The following is a 16,079-nucleotide window of genomic DNA, read 5'->3' as shown; positions in this document are numbered from 1 at the left end:
GCACTCCCTTGGGCACCCAGGCCTTCTGTGCATCACCAGGGACTGTGTTCCCAAGTCCAGTACCTAGAAAGCTGGCTAACAGAGGAAGTAAAGCAGATCCCTGGGGCCCGGGGAATCGACAAAGATACAGGTAGCAACAGTCAAAACAACATCCCAAATTACGCAAGCCTGAATTCCCTCTATTCTTGCTGTCAGAAGCGCCACCCTAACCAGAAGCAGGACTCAAGAACCCTTTGGCAGCGCTCTCCTACCTGCTGAGCCAGCTCCTGACCCCAGGTGTGGCGTCAAGGCCTCTCACCCCCTGCGTGGGTCACGGCAGTGCCCATCGTTCTCAGTATCATACCCTCACTTCTCAGGCCACTCTGAAATGAGTTCTGCACCTGGTCAGTCTCAAGCAGAGCAAACTTACCTGTCAGCATCGCCAAGGCCCAGGGAGGTATTTCTTTGCAGGGTCTCCCGCACCACAGCCATCCCATCGGGGAGCCGGTTCAGGCGACGAGTGTAGAGGCCAAGTCCACCATCGGTCATGTACCTTCAACAGGAGCAGAGGATGATGCAAAAATACGGTCAAGAGCAATTCATGTACAGTCTTGTTGTTCACATCTAGGAGCCCTGCATGGCCATCTTGTGCTCTAAGGGGGAAGGAACTGAGGCTTTCCCGAGGCTCTGTCACTAATCACAGCCCAGGGATAACTCCGCTGTTAATTCAACCCAAAGGATCACCCACTTGCTAGCAAAAATAGAACTCGGCTTAATTAACCCAAACTCACAGGAATCTATGAAGCAGAAGGGAACTAGTGAATAACACTAACTGTCAGATGTATTCATGACATTCTTTTTAATTTGGCAATTATACAAGCAGGTGTTTTACCTAAGTAATGGGAGTAGAACTGACAATCATTAGCAAAGCATAGGGAAAAAAATATGACAGAACAGTGCAATGGAGAAAGTACGCAAGCTTTTAAAAGAGGATGGAAAGGAAAGACAGAGGACAGATGAGCCACCTTTGTCATCACGGGCAAGTTGCTTCTCTGGGTCCTGGGTCTTTCATCTGAACTATGGGAATATCACAGCCTTCCTGCATCCTCAAGGCAGACATGAGAATTAGCCAGATAAGGCATATGAAGGTGCTCTGCAATTTGTGTAAGACCCTATACACGGAAGACATTATTAGGGGTGTCATTATCTTGAAGTATCTCCAATGGTGAATTTCACCTTTGATATCGATGCTTTAAGAGGGTTGTCACAAAACTCTCCAAACAACACTCACGCTAATTTACTCTGCCAGATTTCTTGGTGAGTCCACAAAGCTATCTTCCAATGGAGTCGGTGTTATCAGGGGAGGGGGTACCCCTGGAGCTTCTTCTGTATAGATAGCCATCCGTTACCCAGACCAGTTCCTGAGAGCTTTGCCACCAGCAGGGGGTAGTTCAGGTACAAAGCAGCTTTACCTCATCTACCCTGCCTCCTTCCAAAATCCCATAAGGGAGACTGCTTGTGCCATCACCCCCATCTTCAGAGGAGGACAGGAAGGCAAGACAAAAGATGGGCAGAGCAAGAAACCAAACTCGGTTCCCTTGAATTCTCACACGGGCTCCATCAGATAGACCTGCAAGGTGTCTGAAGATGCAGGTGTCTCACATTTCAAGTGAAATGACATTTATTTATTTATTTATTTAAAAGATTTTATTTATTTATTTATTTGACAGAGAGAGACACAGTGAGAGAGGGAACATAAGCAGGGGGAGCGGGAGAGGGAGAAGCAGGCTTCCTGCTGAGCAGGGAGCCCGATGCAAGGCTGGAGCCTGATGCGGGGCTCGATCCCAGGACCCTGGGACCATAACCTGAGCTGAAGGCAGAAGCCCAATGACTGAGCCACCCAGGCACCCCTGAAATGACATTTATTAAGAAGACCCATGAGTGGTGATTTTCCTGAGACAGTCCGCTGAGCTACATCACACAAAATGTTTCACTGCATTTAGTATTTTAGCTTTAGAATATATGAAGTAGATTTTGAGGGTTGTCAATTCTGGACTTTCTTCTACTTCGAGTTTGGGTCCTTTCTGGGATGTATTCTTAGAAAGATGGAATTACAGGATGCTGTGGAGGTTGCCCATGACCAGTACGTTTCAGTTAGGGGCAGAGAAGACAGTTCTCACTGGTGCATCTGGGGTAAGAAGAAGTTTCCATATGCGTCAAAAGAATTCTCCTTTAGGGCAGCTTCCAGGACACCACATCTAAACGGAACTTCTCTGATGTCCCCTCCCGCCCCTCATGACATTAATGATCAGAGGCAATGCAATGCCAACATGATGTAAAATCTGTTGGAGCAATCAAACCAGTTGGGTGTGGTTGTACCAACAAAATGACAACAGATGAGACTGAGTTTTTCACTCCACTGTGTCATATGAAAAACAAAGCAAAGGTGCGCCTGGGTGGCTCAGTCTTTAAGCACCTGCCTTCAGCTCAGGTTATGGTCCCGGGGTCCTGGGATTGAGCCCCGCATCAGGCTCCCTGCTCGGCGGGAAGCCTGCTTCTCCCTCTCCCACTCCCCCTGCTTGTGTTCCCCACTCTCTCTAGGTCTCTATCTGTCAAATAAATAAATAAAATCGTAAAAAAGAAAACAAACACTGTAAATATACTAAAAACCACTGCATTATATACTTTAAAAGGGTGAATTTTATGAATTGTATGTCAATAAAACAACAAAAAAGAGGGATTACAGCTACAGTTTAATAATTATTTGTGTAATTACTTTTTAGTGCTTATCTCCTACACTCTATGGTAAATTCCTTGAGGACAAGGGCTATTTGTACTTTGTTGAAATCTATATCCCATGTGCCTGACACATAGTAAGTGCTCATGACAAATTGTTTGTGTTGCATGAAGACCAAAGACACAGGCATAGAATGGGGTTTAGCAAAAACTTTTGGGGAGGACACCGATTACAGGTTAGCTTTCCTCTTTTTATTTTTTAAAGATTTTATTTTTTTAAGTAATCTCTACATCCAACCTGGGGGTCAAACTCACAACCCAAGATAAAGAGTTGCATGTTCTACCGAACGAGCCAGCCAGGTGCCCCTTCCTCTGTTTTTTTTTTTTTTTAAATCAATTCTTTTTTTCTTTTGAAAGTTTATTTACTTATTTATTTATTTGGTAATCTCTACCCCCAGTGTGGGGCTTGATCTCACAACCCTGAGATCAAGAGTTGCAGGCGCCACTGACTTGAGCCAGCCAGGCGCCCCACGTTTTCCTTCCTCTTAATTGCCGGCAAACATGACACCTAAGATATATGGAAAGGCAAACTGAACTGTTTATCTACCGGTCTACCCACCCATCTGTCCACCCAACCAGCCACCCATTTGGTGTAACCCAGGTTCCAGTGGTGGGCTCCGTGTACATATCCTATAGCCAGCACGAGGAGAAAAAAGCACCCACCTAGATCAAAATGCAGTGACTTCGCCAGAGGCTGGAGTTTCTAGCTCAAATGTCCTTTCAAGGAGAATTCAGGGGAAGCTCTTCAAAACTCAATCTGCTGCACCATTAAGCAAGGCAGTTAATTTTGATTTTAGCAAAGCCCACCCAGCTATATACACAAAAACTTTTCAACTGCGGGGATCTTGTCAAAGGACAAACAAACTCATTTTCACATTCATTTCCCCGCTGGATTTTTATAGCTGGTGAAACAACACTCACAGTTGGGCAATTACACGCACCCAGGCGTGTAGATAAGGCCCCCAGGTACACAGCGTCCGCCTTCTGCAGAGGCGCGGGGCAGGGCCTGGTCCACAGACGAATGCTGAGACGCGCTGCAGCCCCCAACCCACTAACACCCGAGCACGACGTGGTTCTGTCAAAAATGAAAACCCACACCGGTGGGAGGGCCCTGGAGAGATGGGACTGCATGTGTTACCTCGGCCTATTGACTGCTACGGGGAATTCTGATTTCGTTCAGGCCAAGAGGAAAGGCAAGATAAATCAGATCCTCTGCCTTTGCAAATGGCACAGAGAACTAAAGAGCCTGGGAGTTGAATGCAACTAATCTGACTGTGACCCAGCTTTGCTGCAAATCTATTTCATTTTTTTATTTATTTATTTTATTTATTTATTTATTTTTTAAATTTATTTATTAGAGAGAGAGAGAGAGTGAGAGAGAGAGCACAAGAGGGGGAAGGGTTAGAGGGAGAAGCAGACTCCCCGCCCAGCAGGAGCCCGACGTGGGACTCGATCCCGGGACTCCGGGATCATGACCTGAGCCGAAGGCAGTCGCCCAACCAACTGAGCCACCCAGGGGCCCTATTTCATTTTTTAAAAAAATATTTTATTTATTTGAGAGAGAGAGAGAGAGAGACAGCATGAGAGGGAAGAAGTTCAGAGGGTGAAGCAGTCTTCCTGCTGAGCAAGGAGCCCAACGTGGGGCTCGATCCCAGGACCCTGGGATCATGACCTGAGCCAAAGGCAGACACCTAACAACTGAGCCCCCCATTCGCTGTGTGTGAGAGGGGTAAGGTAAGGAGGGTAAGGGATTGGGGGTGGGGTGGGGAGAAATGGTGAGGAAATGGGGAATTTACATCTTTTCCCAGACATTTGCAAACCACACATATCCGATCATATATAGTTTTTATAACATTCTTAAAAATAAGTTCTATTTTATGTCCTCTCACTAGGAGACAGCTGTCACTACAACCAGGCTCACACTCAACAATCTAATGTAAAATATTTATTTTTAAATTATTACCCACTGATTCCAACAGCCTCATTTACAAAACGCTCCCTATATGTTTTTAAATAACTCTTCTACTCTCAATGAAAAATAAAATTTTGGTTTGACCCAGATTTGTGTAGGAACTAGCTACTGAGTATATTAATATAGACTGCCTTCATCAAGTTAATCCCTTAAGAAAGCTAATTTACAGGTGAAGCAGTCACTGGTGCGTCCACCTGAATCAGCGGCCCTTGTCCAGCAGGGTTGAGAAGGCTTGTGTTCTGGATGGTGGGGGTGGGGGCAGGGGAGCCAAGGCCATGCCCCATCTTTGGGAGCTTTAGCAAGGCTCACACAGGGTTAGCTTGAGGTCACAAGAAAGGAAGCAGCAGATCCAAGGACTGGATCCTCTAGCACCAACACTGTAGGGTTCCTTCTCCTTGGGGAAATAAATAACTAGTGCTGGAGCCTAATGATGTGTCAGTAACATCCTAATGTTTGCTTGGTGGGGTCCTGACTAAGCCACCAAGCCGCTCAACAATGTCCACATTACCATCTCAAGTTCCGCAGTGATGGGTGCAGGGGCCCTGCCTCCGCCTTCCACAGCCTCCCTGGAGGCCCCCCAATGGAGCCTGGGCTAACGACACAAGGTGTGTGTGTGTGGAGGGAGTGCGTTTCTTTTCAAGGCTGGGGCACCATGGGCTGGCCCACGAGCATAAGAGTTAGCATCAGGGCTCTCTTGTCAGAAAGACCTGGATTCAAATGTCTCCTCTGCCCCTTGCTGGCTCGGGGACCTTGGGTGCATCATTATTAATAAGAACTAATGGTTATGGAGGCTACCTGGGTACTGTGCTAAGTGCTACCCATAAGTCATGACACTGTACCTTCAAGGCTCTCATCAAGTGTATTATCTGTTTTTCAGATGAGGACAATGAAATTGTGGTCAGGATCACAGTGCAGGTAGGTGGGTTCAAACCCCAGCTTTGTGTCACACTTTTTGGTGTAATTCCTTTGGGTTTCATTTCCTCAGCTACAGGGTGGGCAAAACTACAGGTTAACCTCACAGGGCTGCAGTGGGCACGGCCGTATACAAAGTCCAGGGCCTGGGAGCACTTCAAACGTGTTAGCTGCTGTGACCATCAGCAGCAACTGCCCGTATCACAGAGCAGTGACTGTGCGTCCCCTCCTCACTTTTTAATCGCACAACTAGTAGGTACCAGGCTCTGTACTAGGCTGGGGTTACAGGGGTGGAAAGACCTAGTTCCTGCCCTGGTGAAGCTCAAAATCTACAGGGGACTCCGACATTGAACAGATAATTCCACTGCGACATGAAGAGCGTGAGTATTGCAGATGGATGTAGGACAGGCTCAGAGCACCCTGGGGGAGAGTCATAGAGGAGCTATGTAAGCTGGCCTTTAAAGGGTGCATAGGAGTTTGCCAGCCACAGGAGAAGGATCCATCTAGGCACATGGGTATCATGTACAAATGCAGGGAGAAATGGAGAGGAAGGTTCAGTTAGGAGGATGGGAAGTAGATCACTGTGGCTAGAGCATCAGGAATAGACAGGAGCAAGGTGGCACGGGGACCGGGGCTCACTCGGGGAGCCAGGTGGGTTGAGACCTCTGACTTTGAGCCAAGGAAGCTAGCTACAAAGGTACTAAGCAAATGACTAACAGGCTCTGGTTTCTGTGTCAAAGAGAACACTGACATTTCAAGACTTCTATCATTTAATACTCCAGTTGGGGTGAGCATTTTTTCATCAGAAATTCCTTCTACGGACTTTTCAAAATGCACCACTTGTCTGAATCCTCTCTGTGTCATCTCAGACCTTTGGGGGAATGACCAGACTTGTAGGGTAGACTCACCATCCCTCAGGCCAGGAGAGATCTGTGAACACCACATGCCTATTATGAAGAACTTCCTAGACAAAATAGGTGCATTCTATGTAACTGACACTAGCTATGAAAAAGCTTTGGAATCTAATAGGACCTGTTAGAACAAATACACCAGATTTTGAATCCAACGTTTCGCCAATAGATCTCTTCTTTAAACGTAATGAGACAACAATGTGAAACAAGTGAAACTGGCTTTGTGAATCACCTTCAGAAGGAGGGGAAGGTGGCTCCTCGTGCCCAGAGTTCACAGTTCAACGTAGCTTGTGTTAGTAACACAAACTGACTTCCACAAAAGAAATCACCTTCTTTTAAGGACTGGGGGAGCAGGGAGTGGACGGGAAGGGAAGAAATACATACTGACCTCATCAGTCTCCGTGCATGTCTAATAGAGCATGGCATGAAAAGACAAAACAGAACAACAACAGAAACACTCAAATGCAAGAAATGAAAGTAGTACAAAACGGGGGGTGGGGGGTGGGAATCAAGCCTAGGTGATTCTTTTTTCTTCAAAGCCATGTCAACCTGTCTATATGTTTTGGATAAACTTTTGATTTAAATGTGAAGATAGCAAAGAAAATGGAATACAAGAAAAAAATATATATATACACACACACATATATGTATAATTCCTTGCCAATAGCAATATAACTAGATAAGCATATATGTCAACACATACTTTGTTGCATACGGTTAAAGGAAAATGCTGTGGGCTGATGAAAAGTACCTGCAGATGAGCATCTCCCCAGTGTCCAGGACCCCAACAACGTATGTTTTCCCCAGCACCCCTCTGCCTCACAGCAATGCTGTACAGCATGTACTCTCTAGGTTTATTAGCATGTAAATTGAGTTTCTGGACAAACCCGTACAAGAGGATGCCTTTAGTTTAGGGCCTCTTAGAAGTCAGATGAATGAACTTCACTGGGTCACAGAAGGACAAACCGACAAGCCAGTCTAACAAAGCTGCCTACACCCTTTTGAAGAAAGCTGATCTCTAGGACCCAAAAGAAGCTGTTCCATTTGACTTAAGGGAAGAAGGGAAAACATTTGCATGCAAAAATAGGATGCGGGGGAGGGGAGTGGGTTTAAATTTTCAGGGCTAATTTTAAAACTGTAGTATTAAAATTTATTTATTTATTTTTATTTTTATTTTTTTAAAAGATTTTATTTATTTATTTGACAGACAGAGACACAGCAAGAGAGGGAATACAAGCAGGGGGAGTGGGAGAGGGAGAAGCAGGCTTCCCGTGGAGCAGGGAGCCCGATGTGGGGCTCGATCCCAGGACCCTGGGATCATGACCTGAGCCGAAGGCAGGCACTTAATGACTGAGCCACCCAGGCGCCCCTGTAGTATTAAAATTTAAGCAAAGACTTAAGATTCTACTAAGAAAACATTTGGAAACCACTCTGTCCTCAAAGTTTTTAGGCACCAAAGCTGAGGCAAATGTGGTATATTTCATGTACCCACCACCACCCTACTCACACCCTCCACCCCAATGACAACTACAGAGACACATCACCGAGTGACTCTAATACCCTCCTCATGGCATATCTTTAATATTTTATTATTCTTTTATTTTTTAAAGATTTAAAAATTTTTAAGTCATCTCTACACCCAACATGGGGCTTGAACTTACAACCCTGAGATCAAGGGTCGCACGCTCTCCTGACCAAGTCAGCCAGGCGCCCCTATCTTTAATATTTTAAAATCAAATAAAGGTGAGCTCTAATCAAAGCACATGGTGCAGCTTCTTCTCTATTATGGGTCATCTCAAACTACCACACAAGGAAACAAGGCCAACAGCCACCTTTGGAGAAAGTCTAAGGTTTGCATGTCTTTCTCAGTTAGGGTTCTCTGCAACAACAGGACTTTATAATTAATCTGGGCTAGACAACACAAGTAATCCAGAAGCATTTCTTTGGCTTTCATGGCTTTTGGGGAACTCCTCCAATGACTCTGCTGGCAAAGACAAAGGGGAGATGTGGACCCAGAAAATCCAAGCCATTTCCTACCTTTCTACTTGATGCAGAGTTGGGGTACCTTTTAGCACCGTTCCCCACGGGAATGTGTTGTACGTTGCTGGCTCTTCAAGACATCACCAAGATGGTACATCCGTCTTTTTAGTAGGATGTGGGAGTTCACTTCTCATCTCCAGCAAAATCTTGCCTTATTCATTCAAGCCTGGTGCAGCCACCGGAGGCCGTACCATGAGCCACCTTGGCTCAGAGCACAGAACACGGCCATGAGCCGCCAACTGGGAATCCCCACAGCTCAACGGGTGCTAGCCCCTTCCCTGGCTTGTCTGCATTTCACTTCCATTGCACCGAGTCCTGGCTGTAAGGCGAGCCGGATGACTGGGCAGACCCGGCTGATCCTGATACTCTGATCCTTGCTGCGGCAGGAAGTCAAGCTTGCTGCAGAAGTAAACCGGGCTCCGGAGGCCTGGAGTCTGCTCTGGCTAGCCTAGTCACCAGAGCATGCCTCTCTGGGGAGCACTATGAAGACGTTGCTAAGCTAGTCAGACAGGAGCTCAGCTTCAGCAGGCCACGGGGACAGAGGAAGGAGCAGGAAAAGGCAGGCCTGAGTAAAGGAGGAGACAAAGGGTCCCAGGGGTCCCCTTTAAGCCTCACCAGAAGAAATGGGTACCACAGATTTTATTTCCTAAAGCTAGGTGCTGCAAAGCTGCTGGAAGAGAACAGAAGGCACAGTGGGGAGGTTCTTGCAACAAAACTCAACACACGCCTCGAGACCCCACTTGCCACTCATAATAGGGGCCATGGACCAGCAGCTTCACCGTCACCTGGCAACTTTTAAGAACTGCAGTATCCCAGGGGGCACCTGGCTGGCTTCGTTGGTGTAGCTTGCAACTCTCGATCTCAGGGTTGTGAGTTCAAGCCCCACATTGGGTGTAAAGATTACTTTAAAAAAAAAAAAAAAAAAAGAACTGCAGTATCCCAGACCTCCTGAATCAGACTCCCCAGGTTCAGTAAGACCCCCAGGTGGTTCTACTGCACATTACAGAATGGGAAGCACTGGTCTCAGGCAGCGGTCTCTGCAGTGAGGAACATAAGACGACTGACCCATAGGAGCAAAAACTAAGGTGCTTCTATTTGTATGTGTTTCTTATCATGTCCCTTTTAATTCCTATGTTTTGTGCAGGTTTTATACTGTATGCAATATTTCAGTGACGCGAACATACATTTTAAAAACAAACACAATAGATAATGCAGGAACAAGCTCTTTTTTTTACACAATCAAAAACAGGTTCGAGACCACGATCCAAAGCAGAAATTCCTAAATCTTACGTTATGGACCCCAATCTTACATATGTGTAAAATGTGCACCCACTCGAGTCATCTCAAAGGCCCCTGCCAGGCCCCATGTGAGCAGTCCCTCTGACTTAGCGCAGAAGGGGATCCTGGCTGAATCAGTCCCTTTAGCATATTCTGCAAGTTTTCACATAGCAAGACTTCTGCTGTGTTTGCTATCAACTGACTCAGCAGGGGCACGTGGCATGGCTGTAACTCACACGTCACCCTGAATTTTAGCACACGGACTCGAGCTCACCACTGCCGTGGGTTTGTGCTTGCTCTCACCAAACTCCTAGCAGGAGTGATTCATTAAGTGGGAAAATGCTTGCAGGGTGAAAAACATGCTGCCAAGATCCTTGTGTCTTCTGCAAAATGCAGTGTGAATATTCACAGGTTCCACAAAATTCATCTAGCACGAATTTCCAGAGTATTTTGGTTTAGCTTACCTAGGATCCTGACACGTATAAACTCCATAAACATTTTAAAGTAAAAAAATCCATAATTTGCTAATAAAATACATTCGATCCCACAGAGCCAGGGATTGTAACAGTGGATTTGTCACCCCTATTTAAGTAAATACACATATGTAAAATTTTCACTATAATCCCTAACGATGCTTGTTTAAAATGGGAGTTGGCAGGGCATCTTTCTGAAGAAAGGCTGCACACTTTGGAAATCTGACAGTCCCCTGTGTCTGGAATCTGGTCTGGCCTGAATTATCTTTATTGTGGTGCAACTGTCAGTGTGGGATTGCAGCAAGTATTTCTAGCACTGGCAGGAAGCTTTTTGTCCACCTACTGAAAGATGAAACACACTCTCACACACAGGAGACAGTCCTCTAGACAAAGCCCCTTTAAGCTCTTTCTTGGAACGAAACAGATGGTGAGAGGAGACTAACTTATATCCAGGAATTCTCCAACCTTAAAATACACCTGAATCATCTGGGGACCTTAAGACAATGCAGATTCCAAGGCCCCAGCTTCACAGATGCAGGACGTCATTCGTGGGACCCAAACCTTGCATTTTAAAATAGACTTTTTTTTTTTAAGATTTTATTTATTTATTTCACAGAGAGATAGCGAGAGCAGGAACACAAGCAGGGGGAGTGGGAGAGGGAGAAGCAGGCTTCCCACCGAGCAGGGAGCCCGATGCAGGGCTCGATCCCAGGACCCTGGGATCATGACCTGAGCTGAAGGCAGACGCTTAATGACTGAGCCACCCAGGCGCCCCAAGACTTTTTTTTTTAAAGAACATTTCGCGGTTCACAGAGAACTTGCACAGAAAGCAGAGTTCCCACAAACCCCCTTTCCTCTGCTACCACTTTCTCTATTATTAACACTTTATATTAGTGTGGTCCACTTGTTATAACTGATGCACCAATACTGATGGATTATTATTAACCAAACTCCAGAGTTTGCATTAGGGCCCACTCTGTGTTGTATAGTTCTATAGGCTTTGACAAACACATATCATGTATCCTCCATTATGGTATCATACAAGAATAGTGTTACTGCCCCCCAGTGTCCCGTGTTCCCCTATTCATCCCTTCCCCTGAACCTGCATTTTTAACAGATATGTAAGCAATTCTCCTGCAGGTAGTCAGGGTCAGACAGTGAGAAATGCTGCCTTAAACCTTGAGGCTTGGACAGAGGGAACTGTGAGCTAGACGGGCCTCAGTTTCCCTAAGAGTTAAAGAGTCACTGCAATGTGACTACAGTATAATCGTAATTTACATTTCAAATCCTCCTAATAACTAGTCGGACCCTCAATATTAAGGGGACAGTGTCCATGTTAACAGTACCTGGTCCCTGATGGCCACTCCATGTCAGATCAAAGCTTGATAAGAGTTGTTAGAACTCCAAGCCTCTACTGAAGTACCAATTAACTCCTGGCCTTGGACTTACAGGTCTGCGTCACTGTGTAACTGTGGAAGCCCAGGCTGGGAGGGGACGTGAGAGGACAGTACCAGGCATGCTGAATACAGGGGATCATGGGCAATATGTGGGTTATGGGAGGTGCCATAATCCCATGCCCCTACCCTGCAAAGCCTTCTGCTTTGCCTAAAGAATCCTTCCCCCCACGCACTTCTTATACATGGAGGCATGCCTGCGAATCCTTTGGACACTGCTATATTTTATCATTCTTACGATTTTTTTCTTTTTTTTTTAAAGATTTTATTTATTTATTTGACAGAGAGAGACACAGCGAGAGAGGGAATACAAGCAGGGGGAATGGGAGAGGGAGAAGCAGGCTTCCCGCGGGGCAGGGAGCCTGATGCGGGGTTCGATCCCAGGACCCTGGGATCACGACCTGAGCCAAAGGCAGACGCTTAATGACTGAGCCACCCAGGTGCCCCTCTGTTTTCTTTTTTAAAGATGTATTTGAGAGAGAGAGAGCGTGCTTGCACATGAGCAGGGGGTGGGGCAGAGGGAGAGAATCTCAAGCAGACTCCCGGCTGAGTGTGGAGCCCAACGTGGGGCTCGATCTCACGACCCTGAGATCATGACCTGAGCCGAAATTAAGAGTCGGACACTTATCTGACTGAGCCACCCAGGCGCCCCATCATCCTTGTGATTTCTGATATGACTCCCCAACCCCGAAGTGCTCTACGATGCAAGTTCACTTTTCACATTAGGTCAGAGGAATTTATGTTGGCATTCGGGATTGTGTGATCCCTTCTGAAGATGACTAGAACCTCAGGGCGGAATCAGACATCCAGTGTCTCCTTCTCTTCTGGTTTCACGAGACAGCCCCAGATCATAACCACAGTCATTACCAGACCAGGGAGAGGCCAGCTGGCGCTTTGGTTCAGGTCTGCGCAAGTTTTGCCGTTTTATCTAGCCTGCAGCTGAAAGCAATGTCAGGGTGCCCTGAGAATAGACGGAGGAAGAAAGTAACCAACTTGTCAGTGGGAGACAGACCCCTTCTGCAGATGGAGGCATGAAGCAGGCCTGGGGAACACCACCCAACATCCGCAAACAACTTGGTTTCTGGCAGCACCTGGGGGCTGCAGGAAGCATTGCACCCAAGTCCTGTGCAGGCTGTTGGTCTAGAGATGGCCCCCATTTTGCGGTGTTGGCCTGTGTGAGACACATTTAGGCAGCCCCCACTGCAAGGCAGGCCCTGGCCTGGGTGCTAGGGATGGGAGAATCAGACTTGGTCCTTGGCCCTGAGGGGCTGAGTGCAGACATGCGGATGTTTGCATGGGGTTCAGCAAAGGCCTGAGCAGAGAGAGGGGCCGAAAAGACTTCTGAGAGTAAGCACTATGCAAGGGGCATCCCGATGGATGAGGTGTTTGCCAGGCAGCCTGGAGTAGGGGCATGGATATTAGATCGTGCATAGAGATACACATGTGCAAATACAAAGGATCGAAAAATGTACAGTGAATCCATTGTGTGGCCTCAGATGGTAAAGTTCTACCAGGTAGCATTTTCATTAAAAAAAAAAAATCATTATTCTGGGGGCACCTGGGTGGCTCAGTCCGTTCAGCGTCCGACTATTGATTTCAGCTTAGGTCATGCTTCAGGGTCCTGAGATCCCTCCAGTCAGTGTGGAGCCTACTTAAGATTCTCCCTCTTCCTCTCTCTCTTCCCTCTCCCTCTCCCTCTGCCCCTCCCCGCTCCTCTCTCTCTCTCCCCCTCTAAAAAAAGAAATCATTATTCTGGGCATTCATTCTAGATGGGATTCAGTAAATGTATTCCAATTCAAAGAAACAGATCTGCAGGGCCTCTGGCTTCAATGGTAGGGATTAAGCCCAAAGTGGGTCACCACAGGATGCTCAAATTACCTGCCACTAAATCCAGCAAGACCAGGAGACACAACAGCTGACACACAGATGCCTGGCCCCATTCACTTTTCCATGTGTTCATGTGCACCAGGTCACCTTCAGACACAGCACTCAGGCAGCTGGGAACACTGTCCTCTGTGGGCATGGGCCCATCTCGGGGACAGGGCGGGAGTTTGAAAGTGTTTATTTCATGTTACAGAGTCACCATTTTAAACAAACAAATAAAAACACCCACTGTTTTTTGTAATCTATTGTGTAAAGGCTGACAAAATCCTGGTGGGGAGGTGCATGAGTGGCTCAGTTGGTTAAGTATCCAACTCTCAGTTCTGGCTCAGGTCATGATTTCAGGATCCTGAGGTCCAGCCCCATGTCGGGCTCCGCACTCAGCAGGGAGTCTGCTTGAGATTCTCTCCCCACCCCCCACACACACTGCACTCTCTAAAATAAATAAATAAATCTTTTTAAAAAAATCCTGGTTGGTGCAGAACTGTTAAAGATAAAATGATTCTGGGCGCCTGGGTGGCTCAGTTGGTTGAGCGACTGCCTTCGGCTCAGGTCATGATCCTGGAGTCCCGGGATCGAGTCCCGCATCTGGCTCCCTGCTCGGCAGGGAGTCTGCTTCTCCCTCTGACCCTCCCCCCTCTCATGTACTCTCTCTCATTCTCGCTCTCTCAAATAAATAAATAAAATCTTTAAAAAAAAAAAAGATAAAATGATTCTCACACCTATTCTTACCCTTGCCACACCCCCTTTTCAAAAAATCAAAGTGTGAGGTCTTTATACTAATCAGGAAGGGATTAAAACAAAGCTTGCAAAACAGCCATTTTTCCTCCTAGAGTTCAGACTCTGGACTACCTAAGCAGCAGGCCCTCCATATTAAGAGACTCTCCAAAAATGTATGGCGCCTCCTCAGAAGGGGCATAGGCTCTATTCCTGCGGGAGGGAGGAGGCTATGGTTGTGAGTGCAGAGAGGCCCACCTGTGCTTCAGCCAGGTCCAGCTGATCTCACAGCTGCCTCTCTGGGTCCCAGCACCCCCAACAGCTGCACTGCATAACCCTGGTAAAATAAGTTATGGTGGAAATTCTGAAAATCTTAAAAATGCAACAAAATCCTAAAGTGAAAAGGCATTCTATGCAAACCAACGTCCACTGGAAAAGGAAAATCAGCCCAGCCTCTAGCTGGGCACATCCTGAGTAACACCTGAGACCTTTTCAGGTAAACCGGAAAAAAATGCCCTTTTTCTACCAAGGCCAGTAAAAGTGTGTCCTACTCCAAGAAGTGCCTGTGGGGGCTGACATGGTACAAATCCCAAAAAACAGATGATGCGCTTCTCAGTGACTAAACACTGTGCTCATCTGCCCTGACATGGGGCGTCCTCAGTCCGAATGCTCTGCCTCACCCAGCACGTTAGCGCTAAAACACAGAATGCCTTTGAAGACTATGCCCCCTACCTCCCACTTAGGATAAGGTCGCACCTCTCAAACTTCACCTTAAATGTAACTGAACATTACACAAAATACCAAAAATAGGCAGGCTCACAGGACTATGGGATATTAGATCTGGGGGGAGGGTGGGTGATTCTCGAAGATAAATGACTCGATCTAATGATGTTTCTGATGTAGAACTGAGATTCACTGAGTTTAAGTGATGTGTGCAGGGACGTACAACTAGAAAGTAGACACTGATGGTTGGTTTCATTGTAATGCGGTGTTGGGTTCAGTAAATTCACTGGGCTCAACAAATTTGTCTTTCATGATAAAATAGAAGCTTGACTCCTTTATTTTACATTTTACTATAACTGCCTATCTATCTCCTTGTGCTCCAGCCTCTCACCCACCAAGTTCAATAAAGGTAAGATCATTGTTACTGTCACTATTATTTTAGGACCGGCATTTTTGCTTCGATAGTCCTACTCCCTAGAACTGTGCCCAGAACTCTTGAGATAGGCACCTAAAAATGTTTTTGGTGGACTGAGTGAAAGAATAAACAACCACCAAAGAGTATGATTGCTTTTATGTCTAACATGCGTGAAGCATTCGGGGAAGAGAAAGAAAAATAAAACATTCTCTTGCATCTGTTCAGAGATAAGCCAGACACTATTAATAGTGGGCTATGTAACCCTAAAGGCTCCAAGGAGGACTCCCAGGAAGATGGGGGCCTTCCAGGCAGAGGCGGCGAGGAAGAAAATGCACAGAGGGAGGAGTCACAGGTCCCATCCGAGAGACAGTAGGGCTTGAGCAGAGTCCCCCATGGAGGGAACACTGTCAGGTCCACACGGGGTGGCATCCCAGACCCAAGCTGACTGTAGTCTCGTTGCCCGTGGCTACATTCCGCACCGTCCATGATTTTTAAAAAGGGAGCAAAAAACAAAACCAGTAGAGCAGG

General features: G+C 46.6%; 1 protein-coding gene across 4 annotated transcripts in view; it reads right to left on the bottom strand.

Annotated features, from left to right (window-relative positions):
- The window catches only part of NAV2 (neuron navigator 2), a 392,023-nt gene that overhangs the window by 124,194 nt on the left and 251,750 nt on the right, over positions 1-16,079 (bottom strand). For all 4 annotated transcript variants that reach the window (XM_035012444.1, XM_035012441.1, XM_035012442.1 and 1 more), the window contains one exon: positions 410-532. In XM_035012444.1, the coding sequence (XP_034868335.1) occupies positions 410-532 (123 nt within the window). The remainder of the gene's footprint in view (positions 1-409; positions 533-16,079) is intronic.

Source organism: Mirounga leonina, unplaced genomic scaffold, assembly GCF_011800145.1.
Source record: "Mirounga leonina isolate KUSES-001 unplaced genomic scaffold, KU_Mleo_1.0 Mir_166, whole genome shotgun sequence".
Lineage (NCBI taxonomy): Eukaryota > Metazoa > Chordata > Mammalia > Carnivora > Phocidae > Mirounga > Mirounga leonina.
This window is presented reverse-complemented; position numbering and strand designations above follow the sequence as displayed.